Source organism: Triturus cristatus, chromosome 6 (genome assembly GCF_964204655.1).
Source record: "Triturus cristatus chromosome 6, aTriCri1.1, whole genome shotgun sequence".
In the NCBI taxonomy this organism is placed as follows: domain Eukaryota; kingdom Metazoa; phylum Chordata; class Amphibia; order Caudata; family Salamandridae; genus Triturus; species Triturus cristatus.
This window is the reverse complement of record NC_140589.1, coordinates 91,829,510-91,851,764: the sequence shown is the minus strand read 5'-3', so window position 1 is coordinate 91,851,764 and position 22,255 is coordinate 91,829,510. Positions and strand designations below refer to the sequence as shown.

The window sequence follows — 22,255 nt, the reverse complement described above, 5'->3', positions numbered from 1 at the left end:
CCTGCAGACAGCTTTCTGCCCTCCTGAGGAGCTGTGCTAACGACTCCCAGGAACTCTGAAAAGTGAGTGATTCTGTATTCTGTAAGCCTCCCTCCAATGACTCCGGCTAAAAAAGGATCTGATCACTACATGGTATGCTGCCTCTGTCTCACTTGTTCTGCTTATCTCCTGGCGAAGATGGCAGCCTTCCACCACTGAGAATAGTGCTTTGGCCACCCCTTCCATCCAACACAACTCCAATCTGTGAGACCGGTCTATGACATTGCCCACACGCATGATCCGTGTTTGCCTAAAACATGGCGCACACGCATGAACCATGTTTGCCTATAACAACATAAATCAATATTAGAGATCCAGATAACAATGCAGTTGGGGACTTTGGGCAGCTGTATACGTCCATTATCATGCAGAGGACTTTTCTGTCCCAACACTGTATTGTATTAAATTTCCTCATACAAGAAAAGCAGAAGGCTAGACAGCAACTCATTGTGTCTGTCGATTATTGAGATCTTGCCCCCCGCACTGTCTCTGTGAAGCTTTTAACTTCTTGTCCTTGCTACCCTGAGAGTCAAGTGTGTCCATCCTTTCTAGTTAGTGTGCTCTTCTCCACTGTCCAGTCAAAGGATTACAGTCTGTACTGTTTTATTTTACTGGCAAGCTCCATCCACCCTCCATCTTGTGGCATGTTAAAACAAGGACCACCCTTTCAAAACGGATCTCACTGTAATCACAACCAAATATCCTCTATGTACACACACTTGGCATCCACAGACATGTCAGTACAAGAGTTAAGATGTAACATCCCAGCAAAAAGTTACATGAATGAAGCAGTTAAGTACATGTCTCGGAGTCGAGACAAACATGCTCAGCCGAACTATTAATCCTCAAAACTCAGGTATGCTGCCACTGCTGCTGTATACCGAAGAGACTTGAAAGTTGTACTGTAAGGAAATGCTTCTTTGTATGGTCACTCTCAAATTATTGGACTGATGCTGTTGGTTTATTTAATCTGAGAGTGCACTGAGGACTCTAACTGGACCTCTGTGCCAATGCCTTGACCCTAGAGTTTGTCGAATTGGGCGTACCCAACGGGAAATGGTTAACTTACCTACGAGTCCCTAGCATATGGTACTTAAGGCATTTAGGTTAGAGGGGTACCCCAACGTTTACAGAACTGGTTGTGCCACCCTGACCATTCCCCCAAGTAAAATGATTCCTGTTGAGCAGTCCTGCACTGCTAGCCTACTTTACTTTTGAAAGCAAAGCCTCCACTTCCCCTACACATCTGTGTAAGTCACCCCTCTGCCAGGCCTTCTGAGTCCTAAGGCAGGGTGCAACATATGACGCAGGCAGGACATGTACTGTACATATACTGACAGTTAAACACTCAAAACAACAGATTTTAATGTGGAAAGATTTAGTTGCCCAGTAGGCGAGTACAAGGTTACACGCTGACTCCTCAGCTGTGCTAACTCCTAAACGGTGCGACCTAAGTGGGCTCTCCAAGGTATCGAACAACTTGTTACATTAAGCCCAACTTGTTGCAGTCTGCAGCTTTAGCTAAGCTGCCACTTTGTTGCCTTTAAAACCCCTGTACCTTCCTGGGCACACATGGAGCCTGCTCCATGAAACCGCTTTCTGCTCTCTTGAAGAGATGTGCTAACGACTCTAAGGAACGAGAACAATGCGGGATTGCAGACCATGGAGGGGTCCCCTCCCTCCTGCTGGAAGCCACTTGGGTGGTAGCCCAGAAGACAGGCTGGAAAGGTGAAGCCGCCTTTGAAGGGCAGATGTGTAGGCCTAGGAGGAGGGCTGCACCATTGTTGAGGTAGACAGGCTGGCATGAGATGCAGAGAGGAACCAGTTGCCAAACCAGTTTCCCCAGGGGTTTGTTGCCCTGAGATAGAACCACCCCAGGGGTGGGCTAGAGGGGTCTCGCCATCTTGGGTGTGAGGAAGAATGGTGTATCCAGGGATAGCCAGATACCTCTTACTGCAGGAAGTGGTCACCAGGGGGAGGGAACTTCATAGCCCATTGGCTACCAACCGCTTCCTGCCCTGAAGGTACGTTTTGAGCATAAAGGGGGTGCCCCAGGCACCTTACCTCATATCTCGACTGACTCAGAAGAAGGACTGCCCTGCTGCACAGAGAGCAGCAAAGAGAACTGCATCTGCTGCACCTGGCGACTAGCAATGAGAGGAGACTGTGCCTGCCGTGTCCTGCTCAAGGAGAAGCCATCTCCAGAGCTCAGTCAAGCCAAGAAAACTCCAAGGGCCAGCTGACTGGCCTCCTATTTGCAGCACAGGGACTCAATAGCTGAAGAAGCCTGCTGTGGCAAGTTGGTAGCCCAGAGTCTTCTATCTGCTACCACAGCCTCTGTACAGTCCTGAGGACAAAGACCCAACACGCAGAGTTGTACCTGAGTTCTCTGAGCCCAGTTATGCTGTCTGAGAGTTGCTGGACCCTCAGAAGGCGAGTTATCGACCCAGGAAGGATTCGTCTGTGACCTCGACACCAGGCAAGTGGTAGTCCAGTGCCATCTGGACTTCGGACAGCCCAGCGAGGACCTCGTGCGACCTCGAACCTGGACCTCCTCACCATCTTCGTGGACCGAGAAATCCATTCAGAGAAGACACCAATCGACCGCATCGCGTCCACAGCATCCTTAGAGCCTTTTCAGCTTCATTTATCCCTTTTATCTAGGCCACTCCATAGGAATCTATTGCAGTGCGGATAAAGTGCCTGGAACTGCTGGAGGACTGCTTCCCCCTGACTAGATCCCTGCCAGAGTTGGCTGCTTCAAGTACTTCTAACCGATTGCATCGATACTTACCTAAGATTTCCTTGAAAAAGTTTGAGTGTTTAATTCGTTGACTGTGGCATGGCTTGTAGGGGTGGATTGAATTTTCTTTGGATCTTTTTAATTCTGGTCTCTAAATCCCTTTAAAAATACAGCCTATTTTTATAAATTGGTGTCGATTTAAAAAAAATTGTATTGTAATTCTAATTACAATTAATTGTTTTAGTGCGGTTTAAATGAATTTCAGGGCCAAAATAAAACACTGTGGCATTGTCCGTTCGTGTCTGAGGATATTATGGAAAGAATTTCCAAATTGCAGACAGCTAGTGGAGTTCTTTTGATTGAGGAGATTGTGCTACTCTCGATCCAAAGATTTGTCAACAGCTTCTAGGATGTGTTTGGAGGAGGAGTCTGTCATGATGGTGTAGAACAGGTCCATGACATTTTTTGTCCCAGTGGCAGCTAGTGTGTGATGATTGTTTTCAAACATTTTCCATTATTTGTACATTGCTGCACAAAATACTCACTTTTGTTCATTGTCCCATATTGTCACTGACAAAAACCTTTTATTTCTTTTCTCTAGGATATACCAGTTAATGAGTGCGTACATCTGCTGGAACTTCTCCTGAAATTTAACACAAAGGAGCCTCTCATCTTGTCGTGTGCTCTTAGCAATATGCAAATCTTATTTCCTTTCCTTACCCATAGCCCTGAATGTCTGTTTGAGATTCTTTCAAAGGTCAGTGTTATATGAGTGTTTTTCTTTTCTTTAGGGCAATATTTGTTTAACATATTGGCATTGATGCAGACTATGTACGCTTTTTTTTCTTTTTAACTTGTGCGACTTGAATAGATTATTTTGTTCACTTAGGCTGTATATGGAAGGACCAAAATTATGATCTATGTACCAGGCTAACTGGATAGGTTTTGAGTGATTGCGTGCTGCTAATGTTGGTAACTGAATGTTTCAGTGGTCTGCATAATCAATTGGGTATTTTGTTTTGTCCTTATATTAGCAGGTCTTGTAGTCAATTTAAAACATTAGACGAATAATGCAGATCTGATGGACTGTTAGTATTAGATTCCTTACCTTAGGATTCCCCCCCAAGTGTCAGTATGGATCCAGAGATTTTTTCTTGAACAGTACCCCTGCGCGTCGGTAGGTGGCGTCGGTTGACTCCGCGTTGTGATCGCCGGGATGACGTTGTGGTGCCTATTTAGATGCCGCCCCTGCCTGCTGACGTCAGTTTTCTTTTTCCACGCCAGCCTAGCGCAGATTCGGAGAGAGCTACCCCTTATCCGTTTTTTGCCTAGTTTTTTGCGACTTTTGTGAGTGATGTCTCAACGTCGGACCGGATTCAAGCCCTGTGGTTCCTGTGATGTCTGTGACGGACCCGCACCTCGTGTGCTGATGGTGTCTGGAGCGCGACCACGACCTGAAGTTGTGCTCAGACTGCCGGTCCATGCACCCCTAGCCTTTGCGGGAGCTTCTCGAAAGTTGTTGGGGACCCGGTGATCAGCTCCCTGTTGTTCCCGGTCTAGCTCGAGAGGAAGGTTACGAGACTGTTCGCAGAGCCCCCACTCCTCATCGCACTCCAAGTCGTCGAGGTCCTCGTGTAAGTCGAAACATAACAAGAAGGCAAATAAGCAGAACTGCTCTTTAAATTCTCCCCGTCGATCGGCAGACGCGATGCGGGAATCGGAGAGTCCTTGCTTGAAGGTGCTGTCTCCGGTGGCTGCTTCAGGGATGACTCCGCACCTCTCATCCTTTCCGAGAGCTGGGGCACCCCCTGTCCAACTTAGGCAATTCTACGAGGCCTTACACCTTGTCTTTAGGAAGCATGAATCCGCCGGCATGCGTTCGGGCCCCGCAGATTGGGTCGGGGGTCCTGGGCCTTCGATGCCGGGGGCTTCGGCACTGGCGCAAGAGGCCCCCGCGGATACAGGCCTGGATCCGGATCGATGCCGGTTGATCTCACTCAACCTTCCCTATGCCGATGCGGACGACGATGCCCCCGGTGCCAGCCGTCCACCAAGATGACGCCATCCCCATCCCCTAGTAGGTCATGGACCCCAGCTGATGTCTAAACCAAGGCTGGAAGGTACTTTTGTTCCCCTGTTCATCCCTGGTGTCCCTTATCGACCAGAGGGTGGTGATGAGCAGTGGGAGGGGTTGTTGGACCCTTTAATTGACCAGCTAGAAGAACCGGACTGGCGCAAGTACCTGGGTGATGCCAGTGGTCTGGACACCTCTCCAGACACTTGTTTGCTTTCTCTCCCAACCATAGCTATGGAGGAGGGAGCGTCATATGCTGTGGTGGAGAGAAGGGAGGCCGAGGTATTGGCCCTTGAGCTCCCTTCGGTGTCAGTTAGGACTAACCTCCTGACAGATATGCTGCAGCCTTCTCCTCTGACCCACTACAGCCATCCAATGAAACCCTTACTGATGTCCTCCTAGGCACTTGGTCCAAGCCCAGCACAAGGGGTCCTGTGGAGAGGACAATTGCCTGCCGCCACCGCCCAGCCCCTTGCGACAGTGTTCTTGACCCAACACCCTTCCTCTGAGAGCTTGGTGGTCCAAGCCTCTTCTTCTAAAGGTGCATTCCCTTGTGCCCCTCCAGATCGGAAATCCAAGAAGCTGGACCATTTAGGGAAGCGTATGTTCTCTTCCTCCAGCTTGGCACTGCGGTCAGTGAATACCGCGTTTCTCTTGGGCCGCTCCTCACATACCATTTGGGATACAGTCGCGCAGGTGCTGCATCAGTGCCCGGAGGAGGCCAGGGCCGTTCTTTCCCAGGCACTTGTGGATCGTATAGACTAAGCCAAATTTGCCATTAGATGTGACATGGATACCACTAACTCAATGGGCAGAACAATTGCCATGTCGGTAGCCCTCAGGCGCTAAGCCTGGTTGAGGACATCTTTCTTTTTGGGGGATGTCCAGTCAACTTTGATGGACATGCCCTTTTGATGGCCATCATCTTTTTGGCGACAATGCAGACTAGGCGCTTCAGCGCTTTAAATACTCTAGAGTTACTGCCAGATCTTTGGGCCTCACTGCCCCTTCTCGCCCACTCCTGTCTGTTTTTCGTCCCGTTCATGGTTATGGACGGGGCGCCCAACCACGTCCTGCACCGCCTAGCCATGGGTTCACGCAAACTGCCCAGCCTCCGGTTCATGCAAGCTGCCTAGCCTTGCACATGGGACCCAGCGGGCGGTCCAGTCCACCCCCTCCCCCACTGCCCCAGCCTCCAAACATTCCTAGTCCGCTGTTTCAGGCCCATCAACTGCCAGTTGGAGCCAGGATTCACCATCACCTCCTCCAGTGGCAATCCATGTCGAACAGGTGGGTTTCGCAAATCGTCTGAAGGGGCTACTCCCTCACCTATGAGACTACTCCTCCCTCCATGCCACCAACTTAGGATCGGATATCGGAGGATCATTTGGCACTTCACTGTCAGGAAGTCTCTGCTCTCTTGGGCAAGGGAGCTATAGAGAGGGACCTTCAGGCCCTCAACTGCTTCCTCCGGGAAGGAGAAGTTCAAGATGCTCATGTTGGCTTAGGTTCTGTCTGCTCTCAACCCCGCAGACTGGATGGTGGCGTTGGGCTTGCAGGATACTTATTTCCATATTCCCGTCAACGCCAGCCCACAGGCGCTATCTATGGTTCGCGGTGAGCTACAAGCACTTTCAGTTCACCGTGCTCCCCTTTGGCCTTACCAGTGCCCTTCAGTTGTTCACAAAGGTGATGGCGGTGATCGCAACTCAACTGCACAGATTAGGGGTTCCAGTCTTCCCCATCTTGAGACTGGCTGTTGAAGGCAGGCTCGCCCCAGGCTGTCGTCTCCCACCTCCTGACTACAGTGGACCTCCTGCATTCGCTGGGGTTCACTATCAATGTGCCAAGACATACGCAACTCCCTCTCAAACCCTCCCTTTCATCAGAGCTATTCCAGACACAGTGCAGTTTCGGGCCTATCCTCCCAAACAGCGAGTCTGGGATATTCAGGCTATGATATCGATGTTTCAGCCTCTATCCTGGATTTCGGTGAGAATGACACTGAGGCTGCTGGGCCTCATGGCCTCCTGCATCCTGCTGGTGGATCATGCCAGGTGGCATATGCAGGCTTTGCAATGGGACCTGAAGTTCCAGTGGGCGCAGCATCAGGGGAATCTTTCCTACTACGTTCGGATCTCAGAGGGAACTGCAGTGGTGGCTAATGAACCAAGCTTTGGTCAGAGGCAGATCCCTCTCCCTTACCCAACCATATCTAAAAGTGGTGACAGATGCGTCACTCCTGGGATGGGGAGCCATCTGGGAGAGGGGGAGATCAGAGGCTTCCATATCAACCTACTGGAACTCTTGGGGATCCGACTGGCACTGAAGGCATTCCTTCCCTCTCTCAAAGGGAAAGTGGTGCAGGTGTTCACAGACCACACCACCGCCATGTGGTACTGCAACAAACAGGGCAGGGTGGGGTCAGGAGGCTCTTCGCTTCTGGACATGGCTGGAACATCAGGGTATGACCTGGCGGGTTCTCTGAATGCCAGGTCGGTCAAACTCAGCCGGCTGTGCTTGGTAAGTCATGAATGGCGTCTACATTTGGAGGTGCTGCAGGGTCTATTTCAGCAGTGGGGAGAGCCTTTGTTAGATCTGTTCGCCTCTGAACAGAATGCGCAGTGTCAGCAGTATTGCCCGTTGGAGTTTCAAGGTGGCACTCGCTCTGCAATGCTTTTCATCGCGAGTGGAACTGCGGTCTCCTGTACGCGTCTCTACCTGTACCACTTCTGCCCTGAGTACTCAAGAAGATGAAGCGTGACCGGACCCATGTTATTCTTGTGGCTCCTCGCTCTCAAAATTGCCTTCCTTATTGCCATCTCCTCTGCTCGCAGGGTGAGTGAGCTTCAGGCTCTATCTTCCAAGTCCCCTTTCTTCTCTGTGCATCTGGACAAAGTGGTGCTTAGAATGAAGCCTTTGTTTCTTCCTAAAGTGGTTACACCATTTCATGTAGGACAGTCTTATCACTTTGTCCACTTTTTCCCACCTCTGCACCGTTCCGAGGAGGAGAGACTCCACCGTCTGGACCCTAAACGTGCGCTGTCATTCTATCCTGATTGCACTAAAGACTGCCGGTTGGATGATCAACTCTGTATTGGATATGTGGGTGCCAAGAAAGGCCGGGCTGTTCAAAAACGTACCATCTCTCGATAGGTTCCTTTTCATAAAGATCTGCTATGCTTTAGCAAAGAAGGGACTTCCAGCGGGGTTGAGTGCTCATTCCACTAGGGCTATGGCAGCAACCACTGCTTTGGCACGTGGAATCCCACTCCTTAATATCCGCCAGGCAGCAACCTGGGCATCTCTGCGACACGTTAACCAGACATTACTGCCTGAACAGCCAAGTCCGGAGGGACGGCTATTTTGCCCGTTCGGTTCTCCAGGACTTTCTCGTGTGAACTTGGTTTGCAGACCCTCCTCCAGGGATGGTATTGCTAGGGTATCTATTCTAAGGTAAGGAATCTGCAACTAGCAGTCTCTATCAGATGAACAAGTTACTTACCTTCTGTAACGATGTATCTGGTAGAGACATGTTAGTTGTAGATTCCTTACCACCCTAACCATCCTCCCCGCTCTGTGAACTGATTTCTAGGGATAGGTACCCCCATACAGGACGCTAGTTGTGGCACACCAGTGGTCAGTGTCTTTCATGGCTCTGCGTTTCCGGCGTGGAAGGTCATGTCAGAACGGACATCAGTGCAAAGGGGCGGCATCTAAGTAGGCACCGCAACGTCATCCTGGCGACCACTAAGCCGATGACGGATGTGGAGTTGACCGACGCCACCTACCGACGTGCAGGGGTACTGCTGAATAAAAAAATCTCCGGATCCAGACTGACGCCTGGGGGAAATTGTAAGGTAAGAAATCTTCAACTAACATATGTCTCTACCAGATACATTGTTACCATAGGTAAGTACTTGTTCTTTACACCAGTTCACAGCTTTTCCCTAGCTAAACGTTGACTTTATCAATATCTCGTGGGTTCCAGACTGGATCTTGAAAGCTTTCCCCAGGTGACACCACGTGACTATGCCCTTTCAGTACGAGACATCAATCTTACATGGTGCTTCCTTGTGTTTGTGTCTGTACCTGTTTTCTTCACATTCCCTGCGCAAGTCCAGAACTGCTCTTTGTCGTTTACCAAATGTCCTCACAACTTCTCCTTCTGCGATTAAATCATATGTCACTTCTAGAGTCCTAGGGATTAAATCCTCTCAATTATGTTTAAAAACGAAATGTCTTGTCAGGTTCCAACAACATCGAACATCTGCTCATGTTATCCAGAGGCCAGCTATGACCTGAAGGCAGTGGTCTTGGGAGTGAGAGGCAATGCTGATCCTTGCTGGGGCCTATTTGTTACCTGTCCCCTGCCTAAGTTAAGTCTCATGAAAGGAAACAGTCCTGCAAACATTCTTAGCACAAAAAAACACAAGAAAGGAGAATTCCTCTTCTTCCTCAATGGAACGGTTCTGCTCCCAGTGCTGTTTGGAGTCTTGGTGATGCCGTGTGTTTCTTGTCGTCTTTGGAGCCAATCGTGGTTCTTAGGAAACATAAAACTGAGTTTCTGACTCCATTTCCTAACCTGTAATAGGTTGAGGCCTTTCGAAGGGCCATGTAGGACATCTTCAGCATATCTCTTGGCTACTTTTTAAGGCATGCAGGAGGTTTTGAAAGTTGGATTTCCGATTTCTCAGATCCTGATACCACTTTTCTCTGTGCCCCAAAGGCTCCGGCCACTGGCCAGATTGTCCTCTGAACAATCTTTGATGTTTTCCCCGACGACGCCCTCCGGTCCTACCAAATGTATTTACGTGGCTATGGATAGCATTGTTCGTGGAACATCTTCATAATGAGCCTCTCTCCAATACCAAATGATTTGCACGAATGGAAGGACTTCTCATCATGCATGTAGATGCATTAATCATTTGTAACTTGGAATTTAGGTACATGAAGATAGATGGTTTTAAAACTGACTACTTCCTCCTTCCTTATCCTATAGATCTGGAGCTCTACTTGATTGTCCTATATGTTATTTCGATTGATATATAAGTTGTGCATAATGCAATGCAGTTGTTTAAATTGCAGTTACCTAATACATAGTCTAAGTCTAACATTGTGAGAGAATTCCTAAAGCGGTCTCCCTCAGATCCATAGCCTCTTATGGCGCTCAATGAGACATTACTGGAACCAGTGTGGACTGCCTCAGAGGAATAATTTCCAGGTCTGGATGTTCACAGACAGATTGGTGTGGGTTGTAGGCCTGTGCCGTGTGATTCAAAGTAATAATAGACATGTCTCAGGAGAGCTTGGTGTGGTTAAGCATCTTGTGCAAAATGTAGTACACATGCTTTCCCCACTGCTTATTCGGACAGTGAGTCAAAGTAGCTTGTTCCTTGCACCTTAGTCTTTGCTTCTGGCAGTTTGACCCTAAGCACTGTGAACGCTAAGTGCCTACTCAGGTGATACATGCTCGTTCTATGGGTAATGGTGAAACTGACTTAGATTAGCCTATCAGAGTGCATGAAGAAGATGTTCTAGTGATTGACGTTTTGGATGTATCCAAGTCGATTCTGTGAGCTACAGCTAGCTGATATGATGGTCGTTTCTCTGGCTGTTGCCGTCAACCGCTGCGGGTGTGCCTGGAAGGTTTACACAGGCTTTTCTGCAGGCATATTTTCTGCCATAATATACTTGAGCTTTGAATGCAAGAGTGTGGATTTCCTCCTGTGAGCAGTTCAAATATAGTCTTGCTATGGTGGAATACTTGGGAACTTGCCTCCCCAGCCATTCAGTTCCACCATTACTATTGTTACTTTCATTGCTTTTTACAAAGGATAACCTTCTCAGCACTGGCCATCTTCTGCAACGGTTCAGACTCCACAAACTTTCTACCATTTCTTTTGAGGAAGAGGGGGATCTAAAGGATGTCACCAACTGCAGTTTCCCTCTTCTTCTACTGGGTCTGTTGCCTTAAAATCCCTTTGATTTGTCCTAGCTCCCCAGTCAGCTTCTAGTTGAGGCTCCTTTTCTCGCTAGTCCTTTTGTTATTTTTATAAATTGGTGTGGATGTCCTTCTTGAGTCGCGAGCATCATTTATTGACTATTGTGTGTATTTGAATATATCGAACACTCCTCTCTGATAAGCCTAAATCTGCTAGACCACACTACCCCCCTAGAAGAACACATTGGGATTACTAGAGCAATCCCTGTCCACTTATAAAGAAATTCCTGGACTCTTTGCGCATTAGTTCTCTTTTTGATATAACATATAAAGAGCAAGCTTCCTACACCCCCATATTGGAAGCTGATGTTCTAACCCTGTTGCGCCAACCTTCGGCACCCAAACGGAAACATCTCTCGGTGACAATCCCATCGGTACCGAAGAATCCACCATCGGCAGCTAAATGTTCGGAACCGGAAACTTTGACACCGAAACCGGCAAGTAAGGACAATGACACTCCATCTAAAGAGCTTCGGTCCGATGACCCGCCGTCAGATCCGAAACAGAAAAGGCTGGTGATAAACCCAGATATGGGACATATCCATGCCACTCTTCCAAAAAAATTTAAAGTAGATCAGCCAGAGGATTACCGCATCCCTCTCAAAAGGAAAATTGTTGGTGCTAACCCTTCACCTTACATTCCACCTCCTTCCCCCACTGATCCCAACATACTCCTCCCACCCACAAATTCATCACCACCACCATCACCTGAACCACAGGATGATCAGGATAGGCCACAGGACATTGACCCCAGGAGGATTATCACACTCACCCAAACACAGATAATGACTGATTTATATCCATCTAGACCCTCGCCACCTGATGATAACATTGGATATGTTGAGCTACCTAATATGGCTGCTCAATATCATGGGGTGGAGCTGCATAAAGAGCCATTAGAAGAGGACTTCCTATTTGAAATCCTAAGTTCCACTCAGAAAGCCACTCATACACTGCGAGTGCTTAAAGGGATGTTAAAGCACGGAGGTGAAATATTAAAAAATCCTGTGAGGGCAAGAATAATTACACCTAGAGTGGAGAAAAAGAATAAACCTGCACCTATTGTCCCCACTTACATCAAAGGTCAGTTAACCTTAGGCTCTCTTGTGGATTCCAACGCTCACAAGAGAGCTAACTCACAAACCACAGCTGAGGCCCCTCCTCCTGACAAGGAGTCCAAGCTAATTGATGCCTTGGGCAAAAGAATAGCTTCCTAAGCAGCCAATCATTGGCGCATTGCTAATACTCAAGTTTGTCAGCCCGATACGATAGGGCTCATTAGGATGAGCTAGAAAAACTCATGCAATTTCTCCCTGACAAGCATAAGGCCTAGGGCTAATGATCCTATCCAGGAAGGCAAACTCATTACCAATACTTCAATCAGATGTGCCCTAGTCGCAGCAGACACAGCAGCTCGTGCAGTAAACACTAGTGTACTACTACGCAGGCATGCTTGGTTGAGAATCTCGGGATTCAAGCCCGAGGTGCAAACTTCTATTCTCAATCAACCGTTTGATAAGGAACATCTCTTTGGCCCAACAGTTGATACCTCGCTGGAGAAAATGAAAAAAGACACGGCGGTTGCAGAGTCCATGTGGGCTTTGCAGTCATCTACAACTAGGGGTTCCTTTTTCGCTCCTTTTACAGTGGTGGCTCAAATTGTATCCACAGAAACTCCCTCCTCCTCTTACAAGGGTAACAACCAATCGCCCTCATCAAGAGGCTATTTAAGAGGAGGTTTTAGAGGAAACAATGGTAAGGGAAGAGGCAGAGGCCACTCCACATGCACTTCCCCTGCAAACAAACAGTGACTTCCTTCCGTTACACCCGATTATTCCACCCCTGTCAGGGGACGTCTCTCTCAATTCCTACCGTTCTGGAATTCAATCACCACAGACAAATGGGTACTACAAATTATCCAATATGGTTACTGCCCAGAGCTTACAGACATTCCCCCAAATATTCCTCCAAGATCACATACATTGTCATAAGAACAGATCACCCTCCTCAGGCAGGAGGTTCTCTCTCCGTTAGAAAAACATGCTATAGAGCCAGTCCCCTTACAATACCAAGGGACTGGGGTATACATCCTGTACTTCCTAATTCCCCCAAAAGACGGTTCTCTCAGGCCTATACTAGACCTCAGAGAATTAAATCGATACATTCATTTGGACAACTTTCACATGGTCACACTCCAGCAAGTGCTCCCACTACTTGAACAAGGCGACTTTCTATCCACTCTGGAATAAAAGGACGCCTATTTCCATATTCCCATATACCCTGCTCACTACAAATACCTCAGGTTGTTGGTAGAGGGCCAGGATTATCAATTCAAGGTCCTCCCATTCAGAGTAACTACCGCACCCAGGGTTTTCCCAAAGTGCTTGGTATTAGTTGCATCACATTTTCCCATACCTAGACAACAAACCTGCCTACTCCACACTCAAACAGTGCAACTACTCCCCAAACTTGGACTCACCGTAAACCTGACCAAGTCTCATCTACAACCATCCAACATACAAGTGTATCCAGGAGCCACAATAAACACTCAAAAAGCTCTAGTGTTTCCCAACCCAGCCAGAATCTGCAACATGCAGACTCTTATCTCTGTTTCGGCCCCAACACTCATTACCAGCTCGAGTGTTCATACAGTTACTAGGAATGATGGCGTCTTGCATCCTAATCGTACCTTACGCAAGACTTCAAATGAGTCCCCTTCAGGGAGGCTTAGCACGTCAATGGAACCAGGCTCAGAGTCGGTTATCAGATCTAGTGTTGGTGGATGGCTGCACCCATTGCTCTCTGAAGTGGTAGAATACATGAAATCTTTTAAAAGAGCGGGCCTTCATCGACCCGGTTCCACAGATAGTACTCAAAACAGATACTCCGCTCACTGGCTGGGGAGCTCATTTCCAAAAACATACCATTCAGGGCAAGTGGACTCTGAAACAAATCAATCAATCAATCAATCAGTGACACTTGTAAAGCGCGCTACATACCCGTAGGGTCTCAAGGCGCTTGGGGGGGGGGGGTGCCGCTACTGCTCGAACAGCCAGGTCTTCAGCTTCTTCCTGAAGGAGAGGTGGTCTTGGGTCAGGCGCAGGACGGACGGGAGGGAGTTCCAGGTCTTGGCGGCCAGGTAGGAGAAGGATCTTCCTCCTGTAGTCGCTCTTCGGATGCGGGGGACGGCGGCGAGGGCGTGGTTGGCTGATCGGAGGTGGCGTTTGGGAGCGTAGAAGTTGACTCGGCTGTTGAGGTAGCTCGGGCCTTGGTCGTGTAGGGCTTTGTGTGCGTGGGTGAGGAGGCGGAAGGTGATTCTCTTGTTGATGGGGAGCCAGTGAAGGTCTCTCAGATGTCCGGAGATGTGGCTGGATCGTGGGATGTCGAGGATGAGTCTGGCTGAGGTGTTTTGGATCCGCTGGAGTCTCTTCTGGAGCTTGGCGGTGGTCCCGGCGTAGAGGGCGTTGCCGTAGTCCAGTCGGCTGGTGACGAGGGCCTGGGTGACGGTCTTCCTGGTCTCTGTGGGGATCCACCAGAAGATCTTTCGTAGCATGCGTAGGATGTTGAAGCACGCCGAGGAGACGCTGTTGACTTGCCTGGTCATGGAGAGGGAGGAGTCCAGGATGAAGCCCAGGTTGCGTGCATGGTCTGTCGGTTTGGGTGCGGTGCCCAGGGCGGGAGGCCACCAGGAGTCGTCCCAGGCGGAGGGTGAGGAGCCCAGGATGAGGACCTCCGTCTTGTCCGAGTTCAGTTTCAGGCGGCTGGTCGTCATCCACTCGGCTACCTCTCTCATCCCTTCGTGCAGGTTGGCTCTGGCGGCGGCGGGGTCGTTGGTCAGGGAGAGGATCAGCTGGGTGTCGTCGGCGTAGGAGATGATGCTGAGGTGGTGTTTGCGTACGATGGCCGCGAGGGGGCTCATGTAGACGTTGAAGAGGGTTGGGCTCAGGGATGATCCTTGGGGGACGCCGCAGATGACTTCGGAGGCCTCTGACTTGTACGGTGGTAGGCGGACTCGCTGTGTTCTTCCGTCGAGGAAGGAGATGATCCATTCCAGCGCCTTGTCCTGGATTCCGATGTTGCTGAGGCGCTGTATTAGGGTGCGGTGGCAGACCGTGTCGAATGCCGCGGAGAGGTCTAGGAGGATGAGGGCCGCTGTTTCTCCCTTGTCCATCAGGGCTCGGATGTCATCGGTGGCGGCTCCACATAAACCATCTCGAGCTGCTAGTGATTTTTCTATCTCTCGAAGCGTTTCAACTTCATCTAGTAGGCAAAGCTGTCCTAATTCGTACAGACAGCATGACAGCAATGTACTACATACAAAAACAAGTGGGGGACCCCCTCTCTCCAGCTGTCACAACTAGCTCAGACCATCTGGATATGGGCTATAAGTCACAAAATGTATCTACTAGCAGAACACCTTCCAGGAGTAAACAACCACATTGCAGATCTGCTCAGTTGTCAACGACCACAGATCCATGAATGGGAACTTCACCCCAGGTTCTTTTCCCATTCTTTCAAATGTGGGGATTCCCAGAGATAGATCTGTTCGCCACACACCTACACTCAAAATGCCCAAACTTCGCTTCCAGGTATCCACACCCATTGTTCAAAGGCAATGTACTATGGATGAATTGGTCAAAGATATTTGCCTACACTTTTCCGCCTCTCCCACTCATTCCATGAGTGGTTCGGAAGCTCAGACAGCAGTCCCAGACACTAATCCTTGTTGCTCCCACATGGGCCCCTCAACCCTGGTTCTCAACCAAGTTGGAGCTCTCAGTAGTCCCTCACCAAAAACTACATCTTAAACCCAATCTCCTCACTCGAAGCCATAGAGACATAAGACATCTAGATCCCAGTCATCTCAACCTTGCGATCTGGCACCTGAAATCTTAGAAATTTGCTACCTCAATCTTCCGCCAGACTGCATGAATATCATCAAAGAGGCAAGGCGCCCTACCACAAGAGCATGCTATGCAGCGAAGTGGGGGAGATTTTTGATAGACTGTAATAATGATCAAATCAACCCGCTTCATGCTTCAATAATAAACATCATTTGCTATCTATGATATCTACAGCGTAGCTGTTTAGCATATCCCATCCATACGCTTACATCTTGCTGCAATACCTGCATAGCTACAAAATAGAAAACATTTGTCTCTTTTTAGAGTGCCTGCTATTAAAACATTTATGGAAGGACTTAAAAGAATCATTCTCCCAAGACTTCCACCTGCACCCGTGTGGAATCTGAACATTGTCCTTACCAGATTAAGGGGTCCACCTTTTGAGCCATTGCATTTCTCACTTTGGAAGGTAGCATTCCTCATAGCTATCACATTGCTGAGGAGAGTGGGTGAGCTTCAGGCACGAACTATAGAAGAACCTTTTTTTACAAATGCATCAAAATAAAGTGGTTCATCGGACCAACCGAAAGTTCCTACCTAAAGTCATTTCTGCCTTTCATATCAACCAATCTGTTGTGTTGCCTGTGTTCTTCATTTAACCAGATTCTGTGTCAGAATGTGCTCTACACACCTTAGATGTGAAAAGGGCATTACTTTACTACAAAGGACAAAACCTTTCCGTAAGACCAAGCAACTATTTGTTGCTTTTGCTCCACCACATAAAGGCAATCCTATATCAAAATCAGGAATTGCACTGTGGATAATCAAGTGCATTCAAACATGCTATATTAAAGCAAAACGCACATTAACAATCCCCCCTAGAGCGCACTTCACTCGCAAACTAGGGGCCTCTATGGAATTTTTAGTAAATATACCCATAGATGATATTTGCAAAGCTGCAACATGGTCTACGCCACACACATTTACAAAACACTATTGTGTAGATGTCTTAGCTACACAGCAAGCTAGGGCGGGCCAAGCAGTTTTACGTACACTATTTCAAACCACTGCAACAGCTATATGTTAGCCACCGCTTTGGGAGATAACTGCTATATAGTCTATGCACAGCATGTGATCTACAGCTCGCATGCCTCAAATGGAAAATGCTACTTACCACAGTATGCATCTGTTCTTGGCATGTAGAGCTGTAGACTCGCATGCACCTACCCGCCTCCCCGGGTACCTATACCTGTTGCAGTACTATTTTACTTAGATACAATATACATGGACTTCTCTATTTACTACTCATACTAACTCCATCATCACCCTCTGCGTCAAAACAATTTAAAGATGGAGTTGAGGCCCATGTGCACTATCACCGAAAGGAGGAGTCACCTACCTTGTGACTGGAAAGACTTCTTCAAAGAAAAACAAAGTGCAAACATCCTGACCGAACACTAGATAGCGAGCTATGCACAGCATGTGACTCTACAGCTCTACATGCCAAGAACAGATGCATACTGTGGTAAGTAGCATTTTCCATCTCAGTCTGATTTTCCCGGCCCTGAATATGTAGGGTTCGCTGGTATCCCTCGATATCCAGGATGCCTACTTTCATCTTCCAATTCTGTCTTCCCAGAGGCATCCAGTCGACTTCATAGTGGATGTAGGAAGCTGGCCTTTTATGTAACATACCAAAATGAGGTACACTATTTAGAAAGTCCAGATTTCCTTTATTGGCTTCCACAGCTTAAATTAATAATCCCAAATACTCTTTTGTGGTAGTATGGGCGAGCTGTTTAGGCTTATCACAGGGTAGTGTTAATAATTTGTTGTACACACAGAGTCAATGAATGAGACACACACTCAAGAAGAAACTTGAGACCAATTAAAAAAAATAACTGTTTATATATATTTTGACACCAAGACTGTCCGAATCCGGTAGGTACTTTAGAGGTTATCAGATTTTACAGTAATAACAGTAGAAAATGACAGCTGTCAGATTTAAAGCATGAGCCTCTAACGTGGTAATGTTATCCTATGGGAGAAACCTACATTTCATAAGCAAACTTACAGATGACTTGCAGGACTGTTGTTCCGGATTTAAGGTAAGTAGGGACCAAGGTCCAAAAAAGCACCAAGAGTTAAAGTTTACCTACCCTGGAGTGTCCGGGTGCAGAGGTGCATTACGTGGCGCTAGCCTCGAATACTACCGGTTAAAGTCAATGGTGAAAGGTACCTCTAAGAAAAAGGCTGCAAGGAGGGGCTGGGGGACCAGTCCGGCAGAACCCACAGGGGGAAGCTCGGCTCTTGAGGGTCTCAGGACCACAGAGACACTATCGGTTTATGTGAGCCCAGGTTGGGAAGCTTGGGTGCCGAGGTGTTTTGTCTGGTGTGTTAGGGAGTTAGAGGCTCTCGCGGTTCTTGGAGGGGTACCTGCAGAAGAGGGAAAAGAAACGCAGCAGGGCCACTCTCGGTGTGAAGCTGGTCTCTGTCGAAGTGAAGTCCCTTGACGTGCAGGTAAGTGTTGGCGGCGGCGCCTGAACATAAACAAGCCTTGGCTCTTGCAGCTGGCTCCGGTATTTCTGGTATTGGTGCAGGGCAGCTCCTGGGGGTCCTGGTGTCTCCAGACCTGGCAGAGAGACAGATTTGACCTCCTAGAGCACAAAGACCTCTTGCTGGGGTGCTGCTCCCTCGGTGAGTCCGGGGCCGATAGAACGGTGTACCTGGCAGCTGCAGTCTTTGCCTGCTGGTGCAGGGAAGTGGCTCTTCCACTCAAATGCAGATGCTGCGGGTCGAACAAGTGCTGGACAGACTTCCCAGGGTTCGGGGAGGCTGTTTCGCTTCTGGACAAATCAGTGTCAGTGATTGTTGTGAGAGCATCAGTCAGGCAGGGTTTTGCGCCAAGGTAGATGCTGGTCCACAGTCCTCTCGTCTTAGACTCTTCTTTGATTTGTCTGCCTGAAGAAAGACAGAGTTCCTGGTGTCAGGGGCCACCTTAATACTACATTTAAGGGCTTTAGGGGAGTGAAGGATAGTAGCCAATGGGCTACTTACCCTTGGGTCACTACACTTCCTATATGGGCAGTTATGAGGTGAAGTGTTGGCATAACCCTGTCCCACCTAGAGTTCCATCCAGACAGCCACCAAAAATAAGATGGTGGTTTAGGAAAGCGCCCCTTTTTGCATGGTTGCCCCCACATTTTGCCAAACTGTTGATGTACTTTGATTGAGGGCGCCTTGGGTTCCTGCCAACCAGGTACTCAGGGCCTATGTTCTTTCCCTAAACTGTACTCTTTGGCCAAATGTAAGTTCCTTGTAAAAGGTACCATAGGTACTAAGGGCACTGTGACCAGGGAAGGCCTCTAAGGGCTGCAGCACTTATTGTTCCACCCTTAGAGGCGCACTTCACTCCATTCTACCCTACCATATTCTTCCCAGTCTCTCCATTCTACCCTACCATAATCCACCAATTATTTCCCACTTCAATCTACCCAATTCCCCAGTCCTCCCTAATTTGCCCAACTCCACTCCAAGCTACTTATCTCCTCTCCTATCTACCCACTCCACTCTATCTACTGTACTCCACTCTTCTTCAATCTACCCTACTCCACTCCACTGAAATATATCCAACTCCTCTCCACTCCAATCGACCCCTTCTCTACTCCACTCCACCACAATCTACCCCACTGCACCCAATCAAACCTACTCCAGTCTATCCCACCCCACTCCAGTCGCCGCCCCGCTCCATTCCATTCTACTTCACTTCACCCAATTCTATTCTACCACGATCTACCCCCTCCAATATAACCCTACCTACTCCACTCCAATGCACCCCACTCCAATCAAACCCACTCCAATTCAGCGCTCTCCACTCTACTCCAATCTACCCCACTCCACTGTACCCCACACTACTCTTCCCCAATCGATCTCACTCCAATCTTGACTCCACTCCAATCTAGCCAACTCCACCCCATCCCACTCTACCCCAATCTGACCCACTTCAATCCACCCAATCTACTCTGCTCCAATGTACCCCAATCTGTCACACTCCATTCTACTGTGCCCAATCTACTTCACTCCACTTCACTGCAATCTACCACCCAAATCTACCTAACTCCACCCCAATCTAACCAACTCCACCCCATTCCGATCTACCCTACCACACTTCACACCAAACTACCCTACTCCAATCTACCCCATCCAATGTGCCCCACCCTAACCTAGTCTACCCCACACTTCTATATAGAACTCCACTCCACCCCACCACTCTCCAATCTGCCCTACCATAATCTACCCTATCTATCCCACTCCAACCTACCCCATACCACTCTACCCTAATCTTCCCCACTCCAATCTAAACCAGTATATATCACTCCAGTCTAATCTGATCTACCCCACTCCCTTTCAGTGTACTCCACTCCACCCAAATCTACCCTGATTCATTCGATCCCATTCCAATTAACCCAATCTACTAAACTCAGTCTACCCTGCTCCACCCTACTCTACCACACCTCAACCCGCACTCCCCCCCCCCCCCCCCCAATCTACCACACTAAACTCAATTCAATTCCAATGTTAATTTTCCAGTTAATTAAAACCATAACAATGTTACCATGAGCAGAAATATAACATTGTTAACATAAGAATAACAGTATCTGCTGACGGAAGTGTTTAAAGTGTGCATGTGCTTAGTAAAACTCGATTGTTATCAAATTGTCCTTATACTGTATCATATGGTAAAAGTTAAACACAAGATTAAACCAGTTGGGCAATTAGAGGAGCGATTAGGTCAGCTAAGCAAAAAACATCTGTTAAAATCAGTTACAGGATGGGTATGTTCAAATAAGTTAAACCTGTGTATATTAAGATCTATAGCCTTTTAACAATATGACCTTATAATCGACCATGTGCGATGTTCTTTATAAAAGGCACATTGCCTCAAAACATAGGCAGGTCAGACAATTCACCAGTGACTGACCATCAAGACCGACTGACCTCAGCTCATGTCCATCGTTGAGTTCTTAATGTTAGCTTAACTGGGCAAGAGGGAGGCTGCCATCAGAATTTTCTGCTGGATTGAGATTTGCTATTATTACTCCACTCGACCCCAATCTACCCCCACTCCAAACTACCCCAATCCACCCCCACTCCATTCCCTTCTACTCTTCTATAATCCACCCAGTCTACCCCACTCCAGTCTACCCCCAGTTCACCCCATGCCATTCTTCCCTAATCTCCAGTCCACTACAATCTACCTCAATCTACCGCACTCCCCCACTCTAACCTACCTCAGTCTTCACCTATTCAGTCTATCCCACTCCAATCTAGCATGCTAATCTATTCATCTCCCCCACTCCAACTCCTGTACTCCAATCTATCCCCCCTCCACCCCAGTTCTATCTACCCCACCCTACTCCAGTCTACCCCGCTTCACTCAGGGGAAGTTGAGAGGGAATAGGTGCTAATACCTGAGAAGGACCCCCCCCCACCTAAATGAAAGTGTGATTCAAGTGTTGGATTACCTCTAAAATAAAACAATAAGGTTGTTTTAAGAATTCTGTTACTTGGATAACTAACTTTGCAATGGATCAACAGCTAAACTAAATGGGAAAGGCCCGAGACATGGTAGCCTCAGTGGCTCTCATTAAAAACAACACATTGTACACAAGAAACATAATTTGAAATAAGAAAATAAAAGCACCGTCGCACCATGGTGACCTGCTGAAAGCAAAACATTGTTATATATAATTGTGATTTTCAAGAATTATTTTGCGTTCTGCCATTTCTGTATGGATTTCCATGTGTTTGTTTTTCCATCCCCTTATGCATTGTATTAATGTGTGATTTTCTTCCTTTCTCAGTTGTTCGCAATCGTTGAGCAGAACAAGGTAGGTAAATCCTGGATTCTGCAGTGCTTGTTCAGTATGGTTTTCTTCCACTGTGTTTAAAGTAATGTTTTCGTTATAATTTTGTTTAGGAGACTTGATGTGTTTTTTAAATTAAAGAGGAGGCATTTTTCCCTGCAACTATCAACAGTAGTATGTGTGTTTCCGATTAAAGTTGTAAATTAACAACCAGATGTGACCTATAGTTGGTATTGTAATTGCATTTCTATACTTTTTCATACCTCTGAGGTGCCAAAGAGCTTTTTCTAATAGTAACAATGATACTGTGTGGTAGTGCTTTGGATCGAAGAGCATATCATTATTGTAATGTTGTGAAAGCCAGATTTGTGTTCTTATGGTGTTTTGTCTCTCCGTCCTATATATGAATTTGAATCAAATAAGTGTGAGATGGGATGCTTCCGCATTAGTTGCTTGTGTATAGATGATCTGTTAGAGACGTCTAGCCGCAGATTCCTTACCTTAGAATAATCCCCAGACTGGTTCTGGAAATGTTTCTACAGCAGTACCTCTGCGTGTCGGTAGAGGGCGCCGGGGATAACGTCAGAGTCCATGTAAGACCTTCACTGACACGCTGATCTGCTTTCCGCACTTCTACCCGGATCCCGAGCGGTACCTCTGGCCATCATGGCCCACCTAGTCATT

At 47.8% G+C, this 22,255-nt stretch overlaps 1 protein-coding gene across 1 annotated transcript in view; it reads left to right on the top strand.

Moving 5' to 3' along the window:
* LOC146813810 (exportin-5-like) overlaps window positions 1-22,255 on the top strand; it is a 1,013,804-nt gene that overhangs the window by 361,600 nt on the left and 629,949 nt on the right. Inside the window, exons 14-15 of the mRNA XM_085610267.1 lie at window positions 3,384-3,539; window positions 21,569-21,595. Coding sequence (XP_085466393.1) covers window positions 3,384-3,539; window positions 21,569-21,595 — 183 coding nt within the window. The remainder of the gene's footprint in view (window positions 1-3,383; window positions 3,540-21,568; window positions 21,596-22,255) is intronic.